Raw genomic sequence first — 25,008 nt, forward strand, 5'->3', positions numbered from 1 at the left:
CAGAATTTCAGATGAAACATAAGGAAGTGATAGAGATGTAAAAGGTCCAAGAAAACCAAATAGCAAATTTCTTTTGTATTTGAGATGAATTCTACTATCTTGTTGATACCTCCTAAATTATATCTTTTTCAACATATTTTTTCTCCTTTAAAATATTCGACTAAATATAATTTAAGTGTAACAATAGAGTTTGTACTTTGTGATATTTGCTGCCTACATGGTTCGTTAAACTCCAGGCTAACTGAAAATTAAGCATTAACTACAGTATTAGCAAGAAAAAAAATTAAAATAAAAACCTTTAAAACTAATCTTCCAAATTTTTACAAATGTCAGCATGGGAAATGAAAGGTCATTTTTTTGCTATGTTTATTAAATTGTTTATAAATCCATCTGTATTCTTAATTTCTATAGCTCTTCAGGCCATCCGAGCATGAAACATTATTACATACTTACATTAACTTTCTGTTACAGTTGTCCAAGTGTAATTTGTTCATGTTGAACTTCTTCATGCTGAGCCCACTAAAACATTTCCTTGGCCTTGCACAGTTCCATAGGGAAAGCTAAGAGACATGTTTTGGGCCCAGATCTCAGCTCTTGTGTTTGGCATTGGTGGAGTTGGAGCTCTCATTGCTGCCACTGTGTCCAATGAGTGGAAAGTAACTACCAGAGCGTCATCAGTTATCACTGCCACTTGGATTTTCCAGGGTCTTTGGATGAACTGTGGAGGTAACGCTTTGGGTTCTTTCCATTGCAGACCACATCTTACTCTCTTCAGAGTACCAGGTAATTATGGTATCTTTTGAATAGGAAGTAATTTCTTTTCCTCTCCCTTTCCCCCCTTATTCTCTATTATCTCCCCCTCTTTACCTCTATTTACCACTTGCTTGCATATGCAGGCTCTGGAAGACTGAGTGTTTAATTAAGACACTTAGATTGGGGCTAGAAGGGGTGTGGCATGGTTATGTTGCTTACATTGCCTTATTAGGAATACAAGAATTTAGAAATGGCTTGATGATCTAAAAATGTCCAGTTGATTTGATGGATAATAAATTCAAAAATGGAAAGATATAAGGCTTATAATTATAATATATCTTCATATGGAAAATAGTAATCTAAAGTAAGTTTGTATTTGCCCTTATGTGGAAAAGCTTTCTGATGTGGAAATCTAGATGTGATGATGGTATAGACTTCCAATAAGTACTTGAAGATTCTTTGAGACTAACATACAGATTAGTGGAAGCCTTAGGTGACCTGCCCACTTCTGAAAAAGGGAAGGGATTAAGTTTTGTGCATCTCTTAGTTATTCAGCAAGAGATTAAAAGGTCAACACAAGAGAATTAAAAAAAAGGAGAAGCTTATTTTTTATATTCATTACATATTCAAAATATCATAATGGAAGGGTCCTGAATTTGGAGAACCTAGATTCAAATCCTCCTGTAACTTATCACCTTTGTGATTTTGGCTAAGCCACATAACATTTTTGGGCTTTAGTGTTTTTTTTTTTTTAACTTGTTAAATGAGAGAATTAGAATAGATAATCTTAAATATCTTTTTTTTTGGGAGGAGAACTACTCAGTTATTAAAGAAAATACATCATCTACTTTCAAATGAACTAAAACAAATAGGATATGTATAAGAAAAGGGGAAATGTTAAAGAGAGGTTTACACATTAAAAAAAAAAAAAAACCTATAATGCTACCTTGTAGGCATTTGTTGCCTTTAAGTCATTGCAAAAAATGCTTTAAGATCACTGTGCTTTCTTGCATATTGTCATATTGTTAGCTTAAAATAAATAGAAAAATGTATTACATATATATATATATACACATATATATGTATATATATATATATATATCACAAGGGTCTGGTAAAATAATCCAAATGGAATATTTTACAGAAATAGTTTTTAAAAATTATGTAAAGAATTTAAATATTCAAATGGTGAGAATGTACCTTGACCTTATGAGAAAGACAAATAACATTTTAACTCAGAAGTTACTAAAGCATAATATTTTATGAGACTTGATGTCAAGTATGTGTGTCATTAGTCTATAATCAGTGCCAAGGGATAAAGAAAATGTATTTAGTTGAAGCCAGGAGATTTCTAATGACAATCACACTAAATGTTCAAGCTTGGATGCCCTAGTTAGGCCCTCAAATGCCAGCTAACTGCCAAAATGATCATTCGAGTGAACAAATGAGTCAATATCAGTGGCAAACGGAAGAATTTTTACTTGGAAATTAATATTAGTAGAAATGAGACCTATTCCAATAGATTCTAATTCTATATCTGTACATTTCTGTGACTTCCTTCCACAAAACAAAACAAAAGCAAAAACAAAAAACAAACCGTTTTCTCCTAAGAATGAGAAGTTTAGAAAAGCAAATTAAGTCAGGGAGTTATTGCCTCTCTAATATGCTTTCTGTGGTTTCCCTTCTTTATAGCTGTGATGATCACTGGGTACATTTCAGTAAGCAAAGAGAAGTAGCAAAAAAATGGGTTTTGTTGTGTTTTGGAAACTAAATGTTATCTAGATGTGTAACTACAATCCATTTTTAATTAGCAGTAGCTATATAAGCCTCAGTTTTACCCATGACCTTTGCCAGGAGCTAGCAATCACTGTCAAAGAACCAGTTTTTGATCAGCTTTGCAAGCAAAGTGGGCTATTCAGAATGAGACCATATGACTTTTAATTGCTATATACTTACTTATATGTGTGCCAGTAAAAAGTTATATGGAATTTACATTTGCAATTGCACATTCATATACATGCAGATGTAAAAAACAAACAAGCAAACAAAAACAACTTTGAGAAACACTGAGTTATATATTGTATAACCTTATATGTATGTTTTATATATACATGTAACATATAACCAGATTTATATGTTTTTTTTTTAAAAAACTTATCCACTGATCAGTCTAAACCTGTGCATTTCCATGGCTTCTTCATAGTCTTAAAGAGCTAGCTACAGCACTGGCAATGAGTGATTTGGCCATGGTCACATTGCTAATGTGATGGCTTACAGCTACTTCTTAACTTCAAGGACAATCTTTCTCTACTTGCCATGATGCCTCCAAACATTTTTCATTCAAAACAATAATTTTTTCCCTTGATTTCACTTATTTTTCTTAATTGCTGAATGCCTAGAAGAATGTTTCATACACAACAAAAATGCCTGCTAACAAGCAGAAAAATAGCCGTCAAAAAATGCTACTCTTAAATTAGTATGAACTTTGTATTTAACAATCTGGAATCAAATTTGTTTATAAAAGGTCTCTGTAGGCATTGCTGAATAAATCTTTTTTTTAAAAAAAATAATAACCAGGAACAATGAGTCATCTTTCCAACAGAAATGGGAACTCACAGATCTTGGATTTCCTTATAAAGATGGAGCAAATCCAAAGTTACTAATGGTTCTTCCTTTATTCTTAAGTGAAACTGTAACAATGACAGAGTGGGAATACAGTGTTGCAATCCCATTTCCTTTATAACAAAATGTAACTAGGAAAAGCAAACTACTGCCTACCAGGAAATGAATATGTACTCATATTTTAATTATATGTAATTTTAAACTATTTTATTGATACCAGACTTTTTTTCAAGAAAAAATCATCAGCTAAGGAAGAGTTTGTATTTAAAAAAAATTTTCCTGAGAACAGAAGACTTTGAAATTGAAAATCAAGAGTTCAAGTAGCTCAATAATCTTATTTTATTTATTAAGAGAACAGGCTCTAGAAAGTTTAGATAACTCATCCAAGATCATACATCAAGTTTGTAGTAGAATCAGAACTAAAAATTAGGCTTTTTGATTCCCAGGCCACAGCTTTTTCTACTACACAAACAGTATAGTAGTTGGAAGTTATTCTATAATACTCTTAAACCAGCTTGCTGCTAATCTCTGTGAATGTTCAATTAACATTACATTTGAACTTTTCTTTTCTTTTTTTTTTTTTAGTAATAGAGATTACATAATCTTCATGAAATATATCTCCTTTTTAAATTTAATTTTTATTGTGAAGTTAACATATTAAATCCCAAGCATAGAAGTTCATAGTCTTAAAAATATTATAAATCAGCCATTCTTTATCCATATCAGCAGGTTAGCCTCCTTCAAATAAAGCACCGAGGAATTATTTCTAGAGAAGCGATTATAGAAAGGATATTGCATCTGTATGAGTGTGTGCAGACATGGGAGCACCCCTCTGAAGGTTACATGTCCACATCACCCACCAATTACTTTTAGTTGTAATTCACTAATCTTGGAAATACTAAAATATATTAGGATAGCTATCCATCTTCTATTCATAGTTGTGAAAGTTATAACTTCCACTTCTACTTGCTTTATGAGATGACACAAATAATTTGTCTATTTGGAGTTTATTATGGTATATGGCATATTGGGATATAAACTTAATTTCAACCAAACTACTCAGATTTCCCAACAATTATTGCTTGTCAGATAAAAAAGCCCCTATCTCAGGTGCTGTGTTTTTGTTTTTATAAAACACTATGTTGTTGTATGAGTTTGTTTCCAGGTTTTGTTCACCTGGTGGACCCCACTTTTAAACATTTCTACTTTTTCATCAACATCAGATAGCTATATAAATTCTATAAAATATCTCTGGTAATTTGTTTGGTATAGTGCTATATCTGTTTATTAATGCTAGAAGGATCATCATTTTTAATTATAATGGTGTTGCAATCATGAGCTTTGAGTAATTCCTATGTGATTATTTAGGTGTTCTTTTATGCTTTTAACTTTTTTGTTGTTTTTTATCTAAGTTCATGGATGTTTTGGCAGTTTAAATCCCAGATATTTTATTCACTTTATAGTTATTTCCTATCTTTTCTTATTGTTTTTTTAAATAATTATTAAAGTGCAAATGATTCTTGTGTATTTATTTTTTATTCTTCCATATTAATAAAGTTATAAAATTTCTCATTTAATTTATTCATTGATTCTTGAAGATTCTCTAAATCAAAGTTTCTTAAATGGTAAGTCATGACCCATGTAATTGAATGCTGGTGGGGGTCATAAAAGTAAGATGTATTATCAATAAATGTTTGATTTGTATACCTATTTTATATACCTATATACCCAGGTTGGCATAAAAATTTCTCAGGCAAAATAGGGTCACATATGGATATAAGAAGTTCTGCTCTAAATAAACCATTAGACCATCAGATTTCCAGAAAAAGGCAAAATTTGCTTCTCTTTTGTCAAGTCTTCTTACTTTTTTTTTTTTTTTAAATCTTACTCATAAAGTTAGTATTTCTGATATTGTATCCAAGTATGGAGATAGGAGATAGCCTAAACTTATTAGTCAGGTTTCCAGTGTTACTTAATTATAAATAATATTAATTCTTAGTCTGGTATAACAACTTTTGGTCAGATTAAGGAAAGTCTCTTCCTTTCCTATTTTAAAGATTTTAAAACAAATTACTGCTATATTTTGTTGAAGGTTGTTTTTTATCTATTGATATTGGTACATACATTAGCCTATGGTCTTATTATAATTAATATTATAAATTGTGTCAATTATTTTCCTAATGTTGAACCATTTTTTTTTGTTATAAACCCAATTTGGTAATAAGGCATAGACTTTAACATTTGCTGTAGTCTCAATTTAAAATATATGTATCAACTTTATTAGTATGTATCACATGTATCAACATCTATGACTTCATCAGCTTTGTTCTTCTCTGGTTTGAGTATCAGAAACATATTTGATATATAAATCATTTGGCGGCATGTATTTCTTCTCTGTTTTAGAGAGTATTTATGGAGCATAGTAATTCTTTAAATGTTTGGTGTAGTTCACTTGTAAATATGTCTGATGTAGATACATTTTTCTTTTGGTAAATCACTTAAAACTTGGTCAATTTTTTCTTTATGAGATCATGATATGTAGACAGATGATAGATATACATTTTTAGTCTTTTTAAAAAAAACTAGCTTTAATTTGACAGTTTAGTAGTCTTGGTTTTTAACTTTATCCATTTCTCTTTGATGTTCAAATTTTCTTCTTTTGCACTTCTTTTGATTTTTTAAATTGGATATGTAAGTTGTTAATTCTTTTTCTTTTGTTAATCTATGTTGTTCAGAGATAAAAATTTCCCAAGGATTGCTTTGACAACATCCCATATATTTTTAGAAAGTTTTTATTTTATTTTTCTCAATTATATGTAAAAATATATATTTATACATATATGTAAAAACAAACATTTGTTTTAATAATTTCTGAGTTCCAAATTTCTTCCTTCTGTTTCTTTCTTCCATGTCCCTTACTTAAGATGATATTTTCATATTATCCATGTTGCAAAAAAGAGAACACAAACCAAAAAACAAAGAAACATACTAGAAAAATAAAGAAAATAAAAAATTATGCTTCAATCTGCATTTGAAGCTGCTGATAAAGTCTACTTCATCAGCTCTTTATCTGGAGGTGGATAATGCATTTCATTATATGTCCTTCAGAATTGTCTTAGATAATTGTATTGCTAAGAAAAGCTAAGTCACTCACAGTTGATTATCATACAATATTGCTTTTATGTACAATGATCTCTCTTTGCTCAGTTCCACTTTGCATTAATTGAAATAAATCTTTCCATGTTCCATATATTTTGAAATGCTATCACATTATTATTCTCTTTGGAATAATTATTGATTGTTTCTTTGAATTTTTCTTTGACTTCTGTCATTCACTATTCTTTTTAAATGTACTTCCTTTGTTCTAGCCAAATTTGAGTATGGTTCATAATTCCCGTTTTCTTTATCCTACAAATGTTTGAATAAGCTTAATCAGAGGAACCCCCTTCTAAGAATATAATTCAGCTCTTTCTCTTCCTCCTTCTAAGAAGATTAATAACAATTCTTTCCCTTCCCTACATCTTTCTCTCTTTTGGGTCTCTAGACCAAAGATGTGAAATTCTCTGAACAACTACTTACTAAACTTCTGAGTACACCCAGATTAAAAAGTAACTGGAAAATATTTAACAAAATATATAATAATGCAGTTCAGTACAACATAGATAATATTGGTTTGTGATTTTCTAAGTCAATATTTGTGTTATATGAGTTTTATATCACTACTATATGCTACTATGATCCTTCATGGGCTTTGACCATATAATATTAGACTAATGAACATACATAACACAAGACTTTCAAAAGATGATATACTTCATATGTTGTGATTCTAGATTTCCTCCTACCTCTCAGTGTCTTTGTTTTAAAGACTTTCTTTCCAAAAACAATAATTCTCAAATGAGGAGTATGATGAAATGGAAAGAATACTATAACTAGAGTCAGGTCCTGGATTAAATTCAGATCCCATCACCTGAAGCAAACCCTCCACTTCTTTAAGCATCAGTCTCCTTATTTACAAGATGAGTAGGTTGGACTAAATAACCTCTAAAAACCACTACTTCAAGTCTCTCATCCTATTCAGTTTTTCTGACACTGCTTTTTTCTTCTAGGATACTTCTTGTTTCCTCTTTATGGACTTTATCTTTATATGTCCTCTCTGTTCTCTTAATCATACTTACACAAGTTTCTTTTTTTGCTAAATTCAGATGAAGAAGCTTTTTTTCCCCCTGTTCCAATCTCCTGTTTATTCATTTGAATGATATCTTATTCCAAGAAATATTTATTTGTCTTCCCCTTTCCTATTCTTTCTGTTCTTAAGAGCATTTAGCCTTTTATAAATGTCATCTAAAATGATTTTTATTCTTTCAAAACTATTCCAGCATAGTACTTACAGAGCAAGTATTTAAGAAATACTAGTTAAATATCAGATTGCTGTTTTGGGGAATAGGGAGGTAAGAAAGGGAAGGAGAAAAAAAATTTGGAACTCATCTTACAAAATGAATGTTGAAAACCATCTTTCTACGTAATTGGAAAAATAAAATATTATTAGAGAATGCAAAAAAAAGAAATGCTATGATAAACATGGAAATATGTTTAGAAGAACTGCACATGTTTGATCTATATTGGATTATTTGCTCTCTAGGGGAGGGGGGAGATGGGGAGGACAGAATAAAAATTTGGAACACAAGGTTTTACAATGGTGAATGTTGAAAACTATCTTTGCACGTATTATGAAAAATAAAAAGCTATTATTATTTAAAATAAGAAATGCTAGTTGAATTGAAGTAATGAATGTATATGTTAAATGACCTGTTTACTTTTTCTTTCTCCAATAATGATGATTTCCATTCTATCTTCCTGCTTAAAATTCATACTTTTTTCATTGATGGTTAAGATCAACTTTTGGGGGGTCTATAATATTCTAGTCTTTTATTTCATTTCTCAGGATTCTCAGGACCTTCTCCTGATTGTTAGCAAGATTTTTTGTTTGTTTGTTTGTTTAATGTTGGATCTTGGAGAATATGTGTCTGAATGAATTGAACTTGGATTTCCTCTATATTGGTGTCCTCTAGATTATGCTGGTTTTCACATTGCCCCTTTCTAATATTTTTATGTAATTTTTCTTGTAGAGACTTCTTTGGACTTTGGGTTTTTTATATGTCATACAAATGAGTCATCTTCTATAATTTTTAAAGGACCTTGTAGCTCAAAAAGTCTACAATTTCCAGAGCCCAAAATTTCATCTTAACAGCATTATTCTACTACATTATAATCTATATGTACACACACACACACACACACACACACACACACACACCATAGACATATTTTTAAGGAAGCTAGAATTAGGGCATTTAAAATAATTTTGGCAGCAAAAACCTAAAAATGGAAATACATAGCTTCCTTTTTCTACTTTTGCATAGAAGAATACTCTCCTTGTTGGCCTTCTAAACATTAACATGGATTCCTAGCTATTTTGAATTTAAAAAATATGAATGGTTTTGGGAATCTTAACTAGAACTTGGCATAGATGGCCAGATGACCTAAGATAAACTGCCAAGTTTTCAGTGGAATGAAATCATCTGGCAACAAGGCAACATTATCTAATATTGGTGATTTTCTAAAGTTCAGACATCTAAAAGTCAGTGATTTTTCCTTAAATCCCAAAGGCTTCAGTTTTCTCTTCCATTACTACACCTCAGTCCTCCCTAAAGAATAAAACTTGGTATACTTACTTCTATAAGTATTTTTCACTCTCAAAACTTTTTTATAATCCAATTTCCCTCCATGGCATAAGGCAACAAAAAAGGCAACACTATGACAACATAGCAGTATAATTTGATCCATGACATAAAAATTACACAAGTGAACTTTAAACAACATGAGAGACTGACATCAGATTGTAAAGAAAGATCCAATTCAATTCAACAAGTATTTATTAAGTGACTATGACTGTAAGGCCCAACTATGGATGAGGAATACAAAAGGAAAAAAAAGCCCAACCCATTTTATCACTTCAATGAGTTTATTCTATTGGAAGCAAATAATATATAGTCAGACAAAAGTACAAAAATATATAAAAGTTAAGACAAAGTAATATGGATGGAAGAATAACTCTAAAAACCAGGGAAATCAGGAAAGACAATGCAGATGACAATTAAGCTAAGTTCCTCTGAAAGAAAATGATAAAAGCTTTATAATAATTCTTAAAATGTGTATTCTTTCTGGGTGTATCAATATGATAGGAATAGCACCTGACATATTCTTGTTCTTTATTCATCTGAGTGGCTGATTTGTCTTAACTTGTTTTAAGCTAGAAATTAATCAGACTCAGAAACCTCAAACTAACATAAAAGACAACATTCCCCCTCTCCGTTCCCCAAACATCCACAAACAACCTTATATTTGTCCATGTTCCAGACAACATGTGATACCCATACTATATTTGTAGCAGGCTGATGACATAGCTTGTGCTCCAAAGCAACAGCTCAGTGAATTCATAGCTATATTTAGACAATAAAACCTGATAACATGAGTCTCAGTAAAGCAGTTTCTGTGCCAAAGTTCTTAGGCTACTTATAACCCTGAGATTGATGCACTATAATTCTAAAGAGTAATGGGCATCTTGTTCATCTGACGAACAAAGGTTCACGCTTGGGATACAGGAACAAACCATTGACTAGATAGTATTCTCTGGCATGATAGCTCCTAAATTAATGATGACAATGGCATTGACAAACTACCATAGCAATTTCTACAACTGCTTAGTAAATAGGCTCAAAGGAGAGTTCACATCATATAACCACAGGAAAGTAAAACGTCACAGCACTGGAGGAAAACAATCCATGTTTATAATTTAAGATAAGACTTAAGCAAATTTCATGATTACTTCAGTACTTTAGTATTTCAAAGGCTTGCATTAAAATCTGAAAAAATTCATGCCTTCAAAGGATTTGTTTATATTTTTAAAAAAATAATATACTATGAAAACAGATAAGTATAAAATAATTTGAAGAAACAAAAAGGACTAACAAGTAGGGAATTAGAAAAGGTTTGGATTAGGCATCCAAATTGGTCTTTGAAAACAACAAGAGATTCCAATGAAATGAAAGATGAAGCAAACTGGCCAATGAGGCCAGTTTTTACATGTATATATATTCAGAATTATCAGATGATATAATCCTACATTCTATAATTAATTCAATGTACTAACTATATGGTGTCTGGCTATAGGGCTACATTTAGGTTGCATTCAAGAGGCACTAACTAATCAAAGAGAGTCTCTTGCTTTAACTCTGATTCTTTCATGCCTGGACATTAACCCATTAACAATAAGGCAGACAATGAAGTAAAGGGAATAGTCTCAGGCCCATTCCATCTAAGACCACATACATCCCATAAATACAGATCTTTGTCCTTTGCCTCCTGCATTTGTTTTTTCCTGTTTTTAGGTGAAGTATTGGTGAAAGCCAGGACATTGTGAGCTTCAAAAGGTTAGAACATTGAGTTATCAGAAATCTGGGAGCTGGAATCTGTGCTCATTTTTGCAGCCACTTCAGAAGGTGAGGCACAACATCCAGAGTGACCAGTTTGAATCAATACAAATCAAAGGAAGCTCTGAGAGAATGTAAACTTGGTAGAATGAATGTTATTTAGAAACCACTTAAGGTTGAGCCCAGTCTCCATAGGGACCAAGATGGCATAGGTAAAGTGTGTTCTAAGGTATTTACACTTCTCTTCTTGATATATCTTCAAAATAAACATTCCCTTATTGATGAGTTATAGAGGGCCAGAACTCTGAAGAAGTATACTTGAAAAAAGGTGTTAACTCAATGGAATTGATGAGATGATGGTTCTCTAGTGTGTATATATATATATATATATATATATATATATATATATATATATAATGTTTATGTTTTTAAAAATCATATTTCATTTTCAAAGATTTTCCTTCTCTCCCTCCAACTTCCCTTTCCTTTCCCTTATTCCCAACTGAGAAAGCAGGAAAAATAAAACTCCTGTTACAAATATGTGTAGTCAAACAAAACAAATTCTTGCTTTGGCCATAGAAAAATGTTTCAATCCCTAACTTGAGTCCATCTCTATAGCAAATAGTTTGTTTTATCATGAGTCCTCTAGAATACTAGTTGATCACTATTGTTTAGAACTTCCAAGTCTTTCAAAAGTCAAATTAATTGATTAGGATTTTCCAAGTAAACTATTATATCACCTGCAAAAGTGATAATTTGCTTAAATTGCACCTATTAAGTTAATTTTGTTTCCTCTTTGCCTGTGCTAATTCCTTCGATTTTTTTTTTCTTATCATACTGCTATTCCTTTACTAATGATGATAATAGATTTGGATGCCTCATCCCTGTGCTTTCTGTAAGGGCTCAAATTTATTCCTGTTATAAATAATACTAATTTTTGGTTTTAAATAGACATTACTTGTCATATATTAAAAAATTACCCATTTATTACTATGTTTCCTAGTTGTTTTTCTAAAACAGAAATAGTTATTATATTCTGTCAAAAGCTTTGTTTGCATCTATTGAAATAGTTTCACTTTTTTGTTCATCTTATTAATGTAATCATTTGGATTTAAAGTTTTTACTAATATTGAATCAATTCTGGTTCATTCCATCCTGGTCATAGTATATAATGTTTGTGATGTTTTCATACTGGCTCCTTGTTAGTAAAAATTTTTTTGCATTGATATTTGTGCTACATTGGTCTATAACTTTCTTTCTGTTTTCACTGTCCTTGGTTTAGTTATCAAGATCATTTATATCATAGAGGGAATTTAGTAGGATCTCCTCCTTTTCCTATTTTTAAAAGTTTTTATAACATTGGATTTAATTGTTCTTTAAATGTTTAATAGAATTCACTTGAAAATTCATCTATTTCTATTCCCCACCTCCCACCTTTGGAAACTTACTTATGGCTTGTTCAATTTTTTTCCCCTCAATTGGGTTATTTTTATTCTCTATTTCTGAACATCTATCTATCTATAAAAATTTATCCATTTGACTTAGATTGCCATTTATATTAATATACAATTGGAAAAAATAGGTCAGGATCATATCTTATGTTTCTCTATACCCTTTCAGAACCTTTCTTGTAATTCAATATTTCAAAGATCCATAATTTCATCAATGTGAGTAATCCTCTCATTGACAAAACTGTCCATACCATTTGTGTTGCCCCTCCTTTGGACAATATAATACCTCTTAATCTCTGCACCTAGTCTCTCCCCTCATCAATTTATCTTCCATGTAGTTGTCAAATTGAAGTTATTAAACTGACAGTCTGATCATGTTACTCCCCTGGTCAAGAAATGTCAGTACCTATTTTGCCTTTAGGATAAAATAGAAACTTTTCTTTTTGACATCAAATATTATAGAAGGCCGGAACTCTGGAGAAGTATACTTGAAACAAGGTGTTAACTCAATGGAATTGATGAGATGATGATTCTCTAGTTCACACATATATATTTAGTACTTAGTATGGTAGTGTAATGGTTCTCTAGTTCACACATATTCAGTATGCTGTAATGATATAATTGTTCTAAGGTATATAAAGGTTGAGAAGACAGGAAATGATTCATTCCATTTTTGACCATGCTCCTGGTGGCTCTCCTGCCTCCTGCACTCCTCCACTAAGATCAAGGCTGGCCCCGAGATCCTCCAGAAAGCTAGCCTAAACATTACAAAATATCTTTTAAAAATCCATCTCCAGCTTTTTCCAGGATGGTTACAAGGAATCTTCCACATTCTACAATCCACCAAACTAGCTACTTACTGTTTCTCATACATGATGTTTTAGCTCTGAATCTTCACCTGCACTTCTTGGAAACCTAATTCATTTCTAGGCTCAGTTCCTTCAAGATGAACTTTATTGATTTCCTTAATCATTAGTGTCCCAATCCCAAAATAAATTTTCACTAATTTTATAAAAGTACTATATTTATCTGTGAAAATGTTGTGTGCCTAACATAGGATGTAAGCCTTTTAAAAGAACAGAACTTAATTTTGTATCCCCAATGCCTAGTACCCAGTGCCCGATACTTAATAAACATTCATTGATTATTTAATTGCTGCATAAGGAAACTGAAGGGATTAGATCAGCAAGAAGGGGTGGGAACTGAGTATACCATGCTAACTCTATCTTGTGATTCAATTCTGGAACTAGTTCCCTTTCTATTCAATTATGGATCTGGTCCAAATTTTGTCTTAAGAAAGCTTTATTCAACTTTAGAGAGTAGGAGAAAACTTTATTGCATTATTTGAATATAGCCTTGAGCAGCTGGGAAGCTGGACCACCTCTCCCTGCTGCTTAGAGACCTTTAACTAAGAATCTGGGTTATGCTGACAAGAAATCCAGAAAAATCAGATCATAAGATTGATGCAAGGGGTTTTCTCACAATTGTGCAATCCAGGCAAACCTTATGGCTTATCTGAAAACTTTTCTCATATTGATCATTAGTTATTGTTTCCACGATCCTTTGATTGTTTACGGATACCAGGGGGGGAGTGAGACACCTCCTTTTCTGATTTCAGGGAATTACACCTCTTTGTTTTCCCTTCTTCCAAGTTGGAAAATCCCTAATCTTTCTTTCATTTAGAGATCAGACTACCAAGTGCTATATTGTTTCCTTTTAATTATTTGGTCTTATTTGATTGTTTTTAATGTATAAAAGTTTCTTTCCCTACATTCAGGATCCAGGCCTAAGGCAAGCATTTCTTAGACACATTCATTTATTTATTCATCCTTTCATTTATTCAACAACAATTTATTAAATATCTATTATCTGTGAAGTATTTTAATTACAAAAGTACAAAAGATCACAGATATCACTGAATACCACACCTGACATCAATTAGTCAACAAATCCTTGTTTAGCATACACTATGTGTCAAATATTGAATACACACATTTGCAAAAGTGCTTTAAATATGTTATCTCATTTGAAGTTTACAATAGCCCTACAATCAAGGTATTCAATCTGCAGTTATCATCTCACTTTACAAATCAGAAAACTAGAGTTCAGAAGTATTGTTAGATGCTCGCAAGCACATAGCTAAGTTTTTGAAATTGGATTTTGACTTAGATCTCTTCCTGCCTATAAATTCTAACACTCTATTCTATGTCTTCCTGTCTATCAAAAGCAACCAAACCAGCTGTCTTACATCTTTTATACTTTGATTATTGTTTCATATTAAAAAGAAATTCAAATCAAGAAAAGGAAAAGGAAAAGAATTGGAAAGAGGATTTCCTTTTCTCTGAGACAAAAGAGATACAGAAATAAAATAACAAGTACAGGAAGGAGCAACATTAGGAGTCATCTAGTTAAACAACATCATTTTACATATGTGAAAAATAAGGCCAGAGAAGTGAAATCACTTGTTTAAGATCACATTGTTCATAAGGGAGCAGAGCCAGGGTTCAAATTAGGTCCTTTGACGTCAAATCCAATGCTTTTTACTTCATAATACCATTAAGTTTTATTTGTTTTAATTTAGAAAGTCAGTGACCTTATGTTAAGTCAACCTGAAATCTAATTTAACTGACACAACACGAACCCAAGCATTTAAATTACAATCTGAGGAAGTTTTAGATTAGAAGATTCTTACTTTCATGAAACTTAAATTTCAGAAAGAGTGTATGACCTGTCTGGAGAATTCCTTGCAAAACTCCTCAACCAAAACATCCAGAACATTTCACTAGATTAATGTGCAACTTGTGAGTTTCTATTCAATTTGTCTCTAAATGCTTCCTCTTTTTTTTTCCCCCAGTTCTGTCTTGTTCCACATTTGTAGGAGAAACATCTTAAAGTGAACAGGAACAGACTAGCTATGTTCATAATAATTGTATTAAATTAGAAGTGTGACTATCAGATTAACTATTTGTTTCTGCCATATATGACAGGTAAAAGATTAAATGAAGGAGGAAACAAGGTTTGACCTTCCAAGCATTTCAATTTATTAAACAACATATATCAATTGTTCAGTCAATCAGGACTGGACCTCCTCATCTTAGAGTCAAGTCAAACAAAATACTTGTGTCAATAATTAGAGAAGGATAAATAGGATTCATTTAATAGAATCAGAATAATGATAAAAGTTTGTATATGTGTATGGAGAGGGGGAAAACATCAAGCTGAAACACTATGAAAAGAATAGCACAAAATACTGATGGATGATAGCGTCTCATATAAAAGTCTTTTGAAATAGTATTGTATGGTAGACACTTGCTAGGCACATCCCCAGTGGTGTGATACCTCTATAAGCCCAGATACCATCTTTCCCTAGAACTTGAAGCTATAACTTAAAGCAGAAAGACTTTACCAACTTTAGTAGGTTTTTATTTGATATTGGTTCCCAAGTTCTCTCCTTGCATTCAGAGTTCTGGCATTCTACCAAGTATTGGCAGTAGTCTCGTTAGCTGCAATCCAGAATATCCTAAGTGATATAATTCCTCTTGTCTCTCCAAGATTAATGGAAATGGACCAAAAATCTGTAGTTTGAGAAAAAGGTAGGCTTGTTGCAAAAAAGATCTGTGTAATAAAAAAGGATACACACACACACACACACACACACACACAGATAGAGAGAGAGAGAGAGAGAGAGAGAGAGAGAGAGAGAGAGAGATGAGGGCAATACTACTCAATAAGCTATGAAATCCAATTCCTGAGAGATGGAGAAATGGCTTACCACCTATCTTGCCATTTTCCAGTAAGGTTTAGAAGTATATAGGTTTCAAGAGGATGGCAACTATCCTTAAGATTTCCATACAGTTGCAATGGCTTTCACAGACAGTGCTATAAGTATCACAGTTCGTTTTTAATGCCTCCAGGTAGTAATTGATTGAGGTAATAATTCAGGGGTGCTGGAAATACAGGAAAGTACTAGGATATAAATCACAGTTTGCAAAAAAAGACATTTTGGGTAAATGAATGATTTACATTATTGTAACAGAAGACTGTGATGGGCAGTAAAAGAACACAATCATCTTTTTAAAATAATTATTTTTTTTAAATTTACAAAGCATATATATGGGCAATTTTTCCAACATTGACCCTTGCAAAATCTTCTGTTCCAAATTTTCCCCTCCTTCTCCCCACCCCCTCCTTTAGCTGGCAGGTAGTCCAATACATGTTAAATATGTTGAAATACATGTTAAATCCCAATATTGCTCCACAAGAAAAATCAGATCAAGAAGGAAGGAAAAGAAAAACTGAGAAAGAAAACAAAATGCAAGCAAATGACAACAGAGAGAATGCTATGAGAGTGCTATAAGAATGCTATGTTGTGTTCCACACTCGGTTTCCTCAGTCCTCTCTCTGGGTGTAGTTGGCTCTCTTCATCACTGAACAAATAGAACTGATTTGAGTCCTCTCATTGTTGAAGAGAGCCACATCCATCAGAATTGATCATTGTATAGTCTTGCTGTTGCCATGTATAATGATCTGCTATTTCACTTAGCATTGGTTCATGTAAGTCTCTCCAGGCCTCTCTGAAATCATCCTGCTGTTTGTTTCTTACAGAATAATAGCATTCCATAGCAACCACATACCATAATTTATTAAGCCATTTTCCAGTTGGTAGGCATCCACTCATTTTCCAGTTTCTTGCCATTACAAAGAGGGCCGCCACAAACATTTTTGTACATGTAGGTCCCCTTCCCTCCTTTAATATCCTTTGGGATACAATCCCAGTAGAAACACTGCTGAATCAAAGGGTATGCACAGTTTGATAACTTTTTGAGTATAGTTCCAAACTGTTCTCCAGAATGGTTGGATCTGTTCACAGGTCCACCAACAATGAATCGGTGTCCCAGTTTTCCCACATCCCCTCCAACATTTGTTTTTATCTTTTCCTGTCATCTTAGCCAATCTGACAGGTGTGTAGTGGTATCTCAGAGTTGTCTTAATTTGCATTTCTCTGATCAATAGTGATTTGGAACTTTTCATGTAACTACAAATAGTTTCAATTTCATCATCTGAAAAATTGTCTGCTCATATCCTTTGATCATTTATCAATTGGAGAATGGCTTGAATTCTTATAAAGTTGAGTCAATTCTCTATATATTTTAGAAATGAGGCCTTTATCAGATATTTTGGATAGAAAAATGTTTTCCCAGTTTATTGCCTCCTTTCTAATCTAGTCTGCATTAGTTTTGTTTGTACAAAACCTTTTTAACTTAATGTAATCAAAATTATCTATTTTATGATCAATAATGATCTCTAGTTCTTCTTTGGTCACAAATTCCTTCCTTCTCCACAAATCTGAGAGGTAAGCTATCCTATGTTCCTCTAATTTGTTTATAATATCATTCTTTATGTCTAGATCATGAACTCATTTCAACCTTATGTTGGTATACAGTGTTAGGTGTGGGTCTGTGCCTACTTTCTGCCATACTAGTTTTCAATTTTCCCAGCAGTTTTTGTCAAATAGTGAATTCTTATCCCCAAAGCTAGGGCCTTTAGGTTTGTCAAATACTAGATTGCTATAGTCATTGATTATTTTGTTCTGTGAATCTAATCTATTCCACTGATCAACTTCTCTATTTCTTAGCCAGTACCAAATGGTTTTGTTGACCGCTGCTTAATAATACAGTTTTAGATGTGGTACAACTAGGCCACTTTCATTTGCTTTTCTCTTCATTAATTCCTTTGAAATTCTTGACCTTTTGTTCTTTTAGATGAATTTTGTTATGTTTTCTAGTTCAGTAAAATAGTTTCTTGGGATTTTGATTGGTATAGCACTAAATAAATAGATTAGTTTAGGGAGTATTATCATCTTTATTATATTCATTCAACCTATCCAAGAGCACTTGATATTTTTCCAATTGCTTAGATTTGACTTTATTTGTGTGGAAAGTGTTTTGTAGTTTTGCTCATATAGTTCCATACTTTCCGTTGGCAGATGGATTCCCAAATATTTTATATTATTGACAGTTATTTTAAATGGAAATTCTCTTTGTATCTCTTGCTCTTGGATTTTGTTAGTGATATATAAAAATGCTGATTATTTATGTGAATTTATTTTGTATTCTACAACTTTGCTAAAGTGGTGGATTATTTCTAATAGTGTTTTAGTTGATTCTCTAGGGTTCTCTAAGTATACTATCATATCATCTGCAAAGAGTGATAATTTAGTTTCCTCATTACCTACTCTAATTCCTTTAATCTCTTTCTTCTCTTATTGCCAAAGCTAGCATTTCTAATACAATATTGAATAATAATGGTAATAATGGGCAACTTTGTTTCATCCCTGATCTTATCGAGAATAGTTTGAGTTTATCCCCATTACATATGATGCTTGCTGATGGTTTTAAATAGATACTACTGACTATGTTAAGGAAAGGCCCATTTATTCCTATGCTCTCTGGTGGAACACAATCATCTTGATGATAGGAGATATGTCATGCTATACCATAGTTTAATTTGTGAATTCTATCTGGTGAAGAATTCAAAATATATTCTGTCTAAAGCAAGAAAGACCTGAATTCTCAGAAATACATATAAATTAACCTGACCTTATCACCAACCTTATTCCTCGATCTTCCCTAATCACTCTTAGTTTTTAACTCTATATTATGTCCATCTAACACCAAGATTCTTCTCCTTTATGAACCCCGTTAGCTGTCTGGTGAAGCCTATGGAATCTGGAGAGTAATATTTTTAAATATGTAAAATAATAGGATTACAAAGGAAATCAGTTACACTGAAATATAGTCACCAATATATATGTATATATAATATGTGCAATATGTAATATATATACTATAAACATACATATGTATGTCTGTGTGTATATGTTTGTGTGTGTTGATTGTGTGTGTGTGTAGTTCATAGCCTCTAAGCTAAGATCAAAAGCAAGAATTCTTAACTTGGAGATCACACACATTCCAAGTTAAAAACTCTTTCTTTTCATCTACAGAATCCTTGAAAGCAGGATCTCTCATTTTTCTTTTATATTCCTGGTTTAGCATAGTAAAATTCAAATAATACATATTTAACAAATACTTGCTAATAGAATAGGGTTGACATATTTAAAAAAAGGGTGGGTTTTTTTTTACTAAGAGAGATTTCCTCTGCTTTCTAATAGCTTACAAAGCACATATAAAAAATTAGAAATGTAAAAGAAACAGTATAGACGTGCTTTCAGGAGAACTAGATATAATTATGGTCTGAAGTTAGAAAGTTTCCTGAAATGGATGGAACCTAAAAGATGGAGCAGAGTTTGAAAGAGAAGAAGAAATAATATTCCATATAGGGATATAGCATGGGCAGGTAACAGAAAGCAAAATGAAGCATTAAGTTTGGTAGCAGATGAAAGGAGATCAGATTAACTGAAACTCAGAGTTTCTCTTGAAACTAGCAAGAGCTAAAATTGGAGAGATTATTTAGTGTCAAATTGAAAAGGGTTTTATTAAGAATTTTGGAAACTACCTTATAAACAATGAACTTTTAAATTATTATTATAGCTTTTTAATTACAAGATATAAGCATGAGTAATTTTTCAGCATTGACAATTGCAAAACCTTTTGTTCCAATTTTTCCCCTTCTTCTCCCCACCCCCTCTCCCAGATGGCAAGTTGACCAATACATGTTAAATATGTTAAAGTATAAGTTAAATACAATAGATATATACATGTCCATACAGTTCTTTTGCTGTACAAAAAGAACTGGACTTTGAAATAGTGTACAATTAACCTGTATAGGAAATCAAAAATGCGGGCGGATAAAAATGGAGGGATTGGGAATTCTATGTAGTAAACAGTGAACTTTTAAATGTTATTTCAGGAAGAATAATCTGGCACTGATATGCAGAATAACTGAAGAGGAGGCATAAAACACTATTTCAGTAATGTATTTATATTATGTGATCAAATGAATACTATATGCAAAGTACTTTTCAAATCTCAAAGCACTATATAAATACTTCCTATTAATTATCATTTATGAACATAAATTCTTCTAGACCCTCATATAATCAATAGAAATAGTCTCCTAAATGATTAATAAAAGACTATTATTGTAAAATACATAGGCTTCTGCAACTCTGAGCAACTTGGTAATGTTTAGAATATTGTTCATTGTCCCAAATACAAATTAAGCTTGTCGTCAACTGCCATTTAACTAGATATAATATTGAAAGTATTATATGTACCCAGAGATGGTAAAATTTGCTTAAATGAAACATGCTATGTAATTAATTTTTGATCTTTGCCTTATACTTCTCTTGGAACTTGTATGTGAATTTTCTATTAAGTTCAGGATTGTTTTTATTTGTTTGTTTGTTTTGTTTTTTTGCAACAAAGCCTGAAAGTCTGGCAATTCATTGAATATCCACTTTTTTTTCCCATTCAGGATTATGCTTAACTTTGCTGGGTATGATATTTTTGGACACAACCCCAGTCCTTTGTCTCTTTGATATGTAGTGTTCTTAGACCTGCAATATTTTAGTATAGTTGCTACTCGGTCTTGTGTGATTCTAACTATGGTTCTCCTATATTTGAAATTTTTCTTGATGCTCGTAATATTTTTATGTGAGCTAGGGGCTTCAGAATTTGGCTATGATATTCCTTTATGTTTTCCTCACTATATCTCTTTCAGGGATAATCAGTGGATTTTTGAATTTCTACTTTTCTCATTTGTTCTAACACTTCAAGACTATTTTCTTTATTTCTTATATTATTATATCAAGATTCTTTTTTGATTTCTGGTCTTCCTGTTATTTTTGTTTACTCTTCTTTATCTATTCTCTAGATCAGTTTTATCTTTTTTTTTATTAAGTTTTTTTATTTTCAAAACATATGCATGGATATATAACACTGACCCTTGCAAAATTTTGTATTCTAATTTCCCCCATTCCCCTTACCTACTCCCCTAAATGGCATATAATCCAATATATATCAAACATGGTAAAAATATGTGTTAAATCCAATACAGGCATATATATTTATGCAATTATCTTGCTCCACAAGAAAAATCAGATTAAAAAAAAAAAAGGAAAAAAAAGGAGAATGAAAATAAAATGCAAGCAAACAACAACAAAAACAGTAAAAATTCTATATTGTGATACGCACTCAGTTCCCACAGTCCTCTCTGTGGATGTAGATGGTTCTCTTTATCACAAGATCCTTAGAATTGGCCTGAATCATTTCAATGTTGAAAAGAGCCATGTCCATCAGAATTGATCATTGTACGATGATCTCTTGGTCCTGCTCATTTCACTCAGCATCAGTTCATGTAAGTCTCTCCAGGCCTTTCTGAAATCAAACTGCTAATCGTTTCTTATAGAACAATAATATTCTACATCATTCATATACCATAACTTACTCAACCATTCTCTAACTGATGGGCATCCACTCAGTTTCCAGCTTCTTGCCACTACAAAAAGGGCTGCCACAAACATTTTTGAACATGTTGGTCCCTTTCCCTCGTTAAGATCTCTTTGGAATATAAGCCCAGAAGAGACACTGCTGGATCAAAGTTGTATGCACATTTTGATAGCCCTTTGGGCATAGTTCCAAATTGCTCTCTAGAATGGTTGGATCAGTTCACAATTCCACCAACAAGATATTAGTGTTCCAGTTTTCCCATGTCCCCTCCAACATTCATCATGATCAGTTGTCTTTCTTTCTTTCTTTCTTTCTTTCTTTCTTTCTTTCTTTCTTTTTTCTTTCTTTCTTTTTTCTTTCTTTCTTTCTTTCTTTCTTTCTTTCTTTCTTTTTTAATTTTATAATAACTTTTTATTGACAGAACCCATGCCAGGGTAATTTTTTACAACATTATCCCTTGCACTCACTTCTGTTCCGATTTTTCCCCTCCCTCCCTCCACCTCCTCCCCTAGATGGCAAGCAGTCCTATATATGTTAAATATGTTGCAGTATATCCTAGATACAATATATGTATGCAGAACTGAACAGTTCTCTTGTTGCACAGGGAGAATTGGATTCAGAAGGTAAAAGTAACCTGGGAAGAAAAACAAAAGTTCAGATAGTTTATATTAATTTCCCAGTGTTCTTTCTTTGGGTGTAGCTGCTTCTGTCCATCATTGATCAATTGAAACTGAGTTAGGTCTCTTTGTTGAAGAAATCCACTTCCATCAGAATACATCTTCATACAGTATCGTTGTTGAGGTATATAATGATCTCTGGTTCTGCCCATTTCATTTAGCATCAGTTCATGTAAGTACTGCTGGATCAAAAGATATGCACAGTTTGATAACTTTTTGGGCATAATTCCAGATTGCTCTTCAGAATGGTTGGATTTGTTCACAACTCAACCAACAATGCATCAGTGTCCCAGTTTTCCCGCATCCCCTCCAACATTCATCATTATTTTTTTTTGTGTCATTCTAGCCAATCTGACAGGTATGTAGTGGTATCTCAGAGTTGTCTTAATTTGCATTTCTCTGATCAATAGTGATTTGGAACACTCTTTCATATGAGTGGTAATAGTTTCAATTTCATCATCTGAAAATTGTCTGTTCATATCCTTTGACCATTTATCAATTGGAGAATGGCTTGATTTCTTATAAATTAGAGTCAGTTCTCTATATATTTTGGAAATGAGGCTTTATCAGAATCTTTAACTGTGAAGATGTTTTCCCAGTTTGTTGCTTCCCTTCTAATCTTGTTTGCATTAGTTTTGTTTGTACAAAGGCTTTTTAATTTGATATAATCAAAATTTTCTATTTTGTGATCAGTAATGGTCTCTAGTTCATCTTTGGTCACAAATTTCTTTCTCCTCTACAAGTATCAGTTGTTTTTCTTAAGAGATGTTTCACATTTTCTTCAATTTTTTCATTATTTATATTTTGTTTTATTATTTCTTGGTCTCATATCTTTGCTGGCTTCCCCTTGCCCACCCAATTCTAATTTTCTTTTTTTTTTAATTTTAATTTTATTTTATTTAATAATAACTTTGTATTGACAGAATCCATGCCAGGGTAATTTTTTACAACATTATCCCTTGCACTCGCTTATGTTTCGTTTTTTCCCTTCCCTCCCTCCACTCCCCCCTCCCAAGATGGCAAGCAGTCCTATATATGTTAAATATGTTGCAGTATATCCTAGATACAATACATATTTGCAGAACTGAACAGTTCTCCTGTTGCACAGGTAGACCAATTCTAATTTTCAAGAAATTATTTCCTTCCATAACATTCTGAATTTCCTGTTTTAGCTGGTTGACTTTCTTTTCATAATCTTCGTGTTCTTCTTAAATTGTTCTTATTTTTTAATTTCCTTAATCTCTCTAATTTGATTTATAAACTCTTTTTTAAGTTCTTCTAGAAATTCTTTTTTTAAATTCATTTTTTGCTGAGGCATTAGGGTTGTGATTTGTTAAGTGTCTGCAGCCGGTTTTGAACTCAGGTCTTCCTGACTTCAGGGCTGGTGCTTTATCTACTGCACCACTTAGTTGCCACTCTTCTATGAATTCTTTTGGAGCAGGTGACAATTTGACATTACTGTTTGAGGCATGAGAAGCTTTTTTTTTTCCTTGCTTAAGTATCCTCCTCTGGAGACAAACTCTAGCCTTTTCTATTCTCATAGTAACTTTCTATGGTTGGGTTCTTTTTTTTTTTTTTTTTTTTTAATAAGAACTTGTTAGTCTAATCACTTCTAGTCTTAGGGTTTGGGGGAAGAGAGTGCCTCTGGCCTCTTTAAGTTCTCCCCTCTAGCCTGGAACCCAGACGAAGGACTCTCCCCTCCTGTTAAGTGCCCACAGCCAGCAGCATCCCTGCTCTACTCACTGCTTCTATACTCAGAGATGTATGCTGATTCCTTCTTGCCCAGGGCTATTTGGGCAGCATAGTCCAAAAAGATAAGGAAGGAAAAGAGATGTAGCTAAGATGGGCAGATATGAAACCAGGTAGAAAGATGTATTTCTTAAGAATTTATTATGTGCTAAGCAATTTATATATATTATGTCATTTGACCTTCACCACAACTCTGTGAGGTAGGTACTATTTATTTTACAAACGAAAGTGGACAGATATTAAATGATTTGCTCAGGGTAGCACAAATACCAAGTGTCTGAAGCTGAATTTGAACTCAGGTCTTCCTAACTCCAGAGATTTTTACACAGGCAGGTATTAGTTCTGAATGACAACAATTAGGTGAGCAGGTGGTTGGAACTTCCAGTAGAATATGAACTTCTAGAGGAGAAGGGCTGTTCAGTTTTATCTTCTTAGCCCTGAGAACATATAGTACCTGACACATAACAAGTGCTCAATAAATGTTTGTTGAATTGGACTGAATTGCAAGCCACAAAGCAAAAATACCAAATAAGCAGAAACTCACAGGATAAATCAGCACAAAAGTTCTGATTAGATTATTAATGCAATTTTGCCTCCAAGATTCCATCTCCCATATGAATATCTCTCATTTGGAAGCAATAAGCAAGCATATTAAAGATGTTAAAAGAATATTTTTAAGACCTAAAAATGTCTGTTGAGAGTTAGCATAAATAATTCCATTTTGTCCTATATTTGCCTTTAAAAAAACTGCATGGCACATACTTCAGGGACAACTTAAAGCAATTATGTTTAGTTTTATGCACCACAATTTAAGAGAAATATTAACAAACTGGATAGTATTCAGAATGGGCCA

The 25,008-nt window shown here is 32.4% G+C and overlaps 1 protein-coding gene across 1 annotated transcript in view; it reads left to right on the top strand.

Moving 5' to 3' along the window:
* Positions 1 to 569: 569 nt before the first annotated feature.
* CLDN10 (claudin 10) overlaps positions 570 to 25,008 on the top strand; it is a 202,932-nt gene continuing 178,493 nt past the window's right edge. Inside the window, exon 1 of the mRNA XM_051984017.1 lies at positions 570 to 783. Within this exon, the coding sequence (XP_051839977.1) occupies positions 570 to 783 (214 nt within the window). The remainder of the gene's footprint in view (positions 784 to 25,008) is intronic.

Source organism: Antechinus flavipes, chromosome 3, assembly GCF_016432865.1.
Source record: "Antechinus flavipes isolate AdamAnt ecotype Samford, QLD, Australia chromosome 3, AdamAnt_v2, whole genome shotgun sequence".
Classification (NCBI taxonomy): domain Eukaryota; kingdom Metazoa; phylum Chordata; class Mammalia; order Dasyuromorphia; family Dasyuridae; genus Antechinus; species Antechinus flavipes.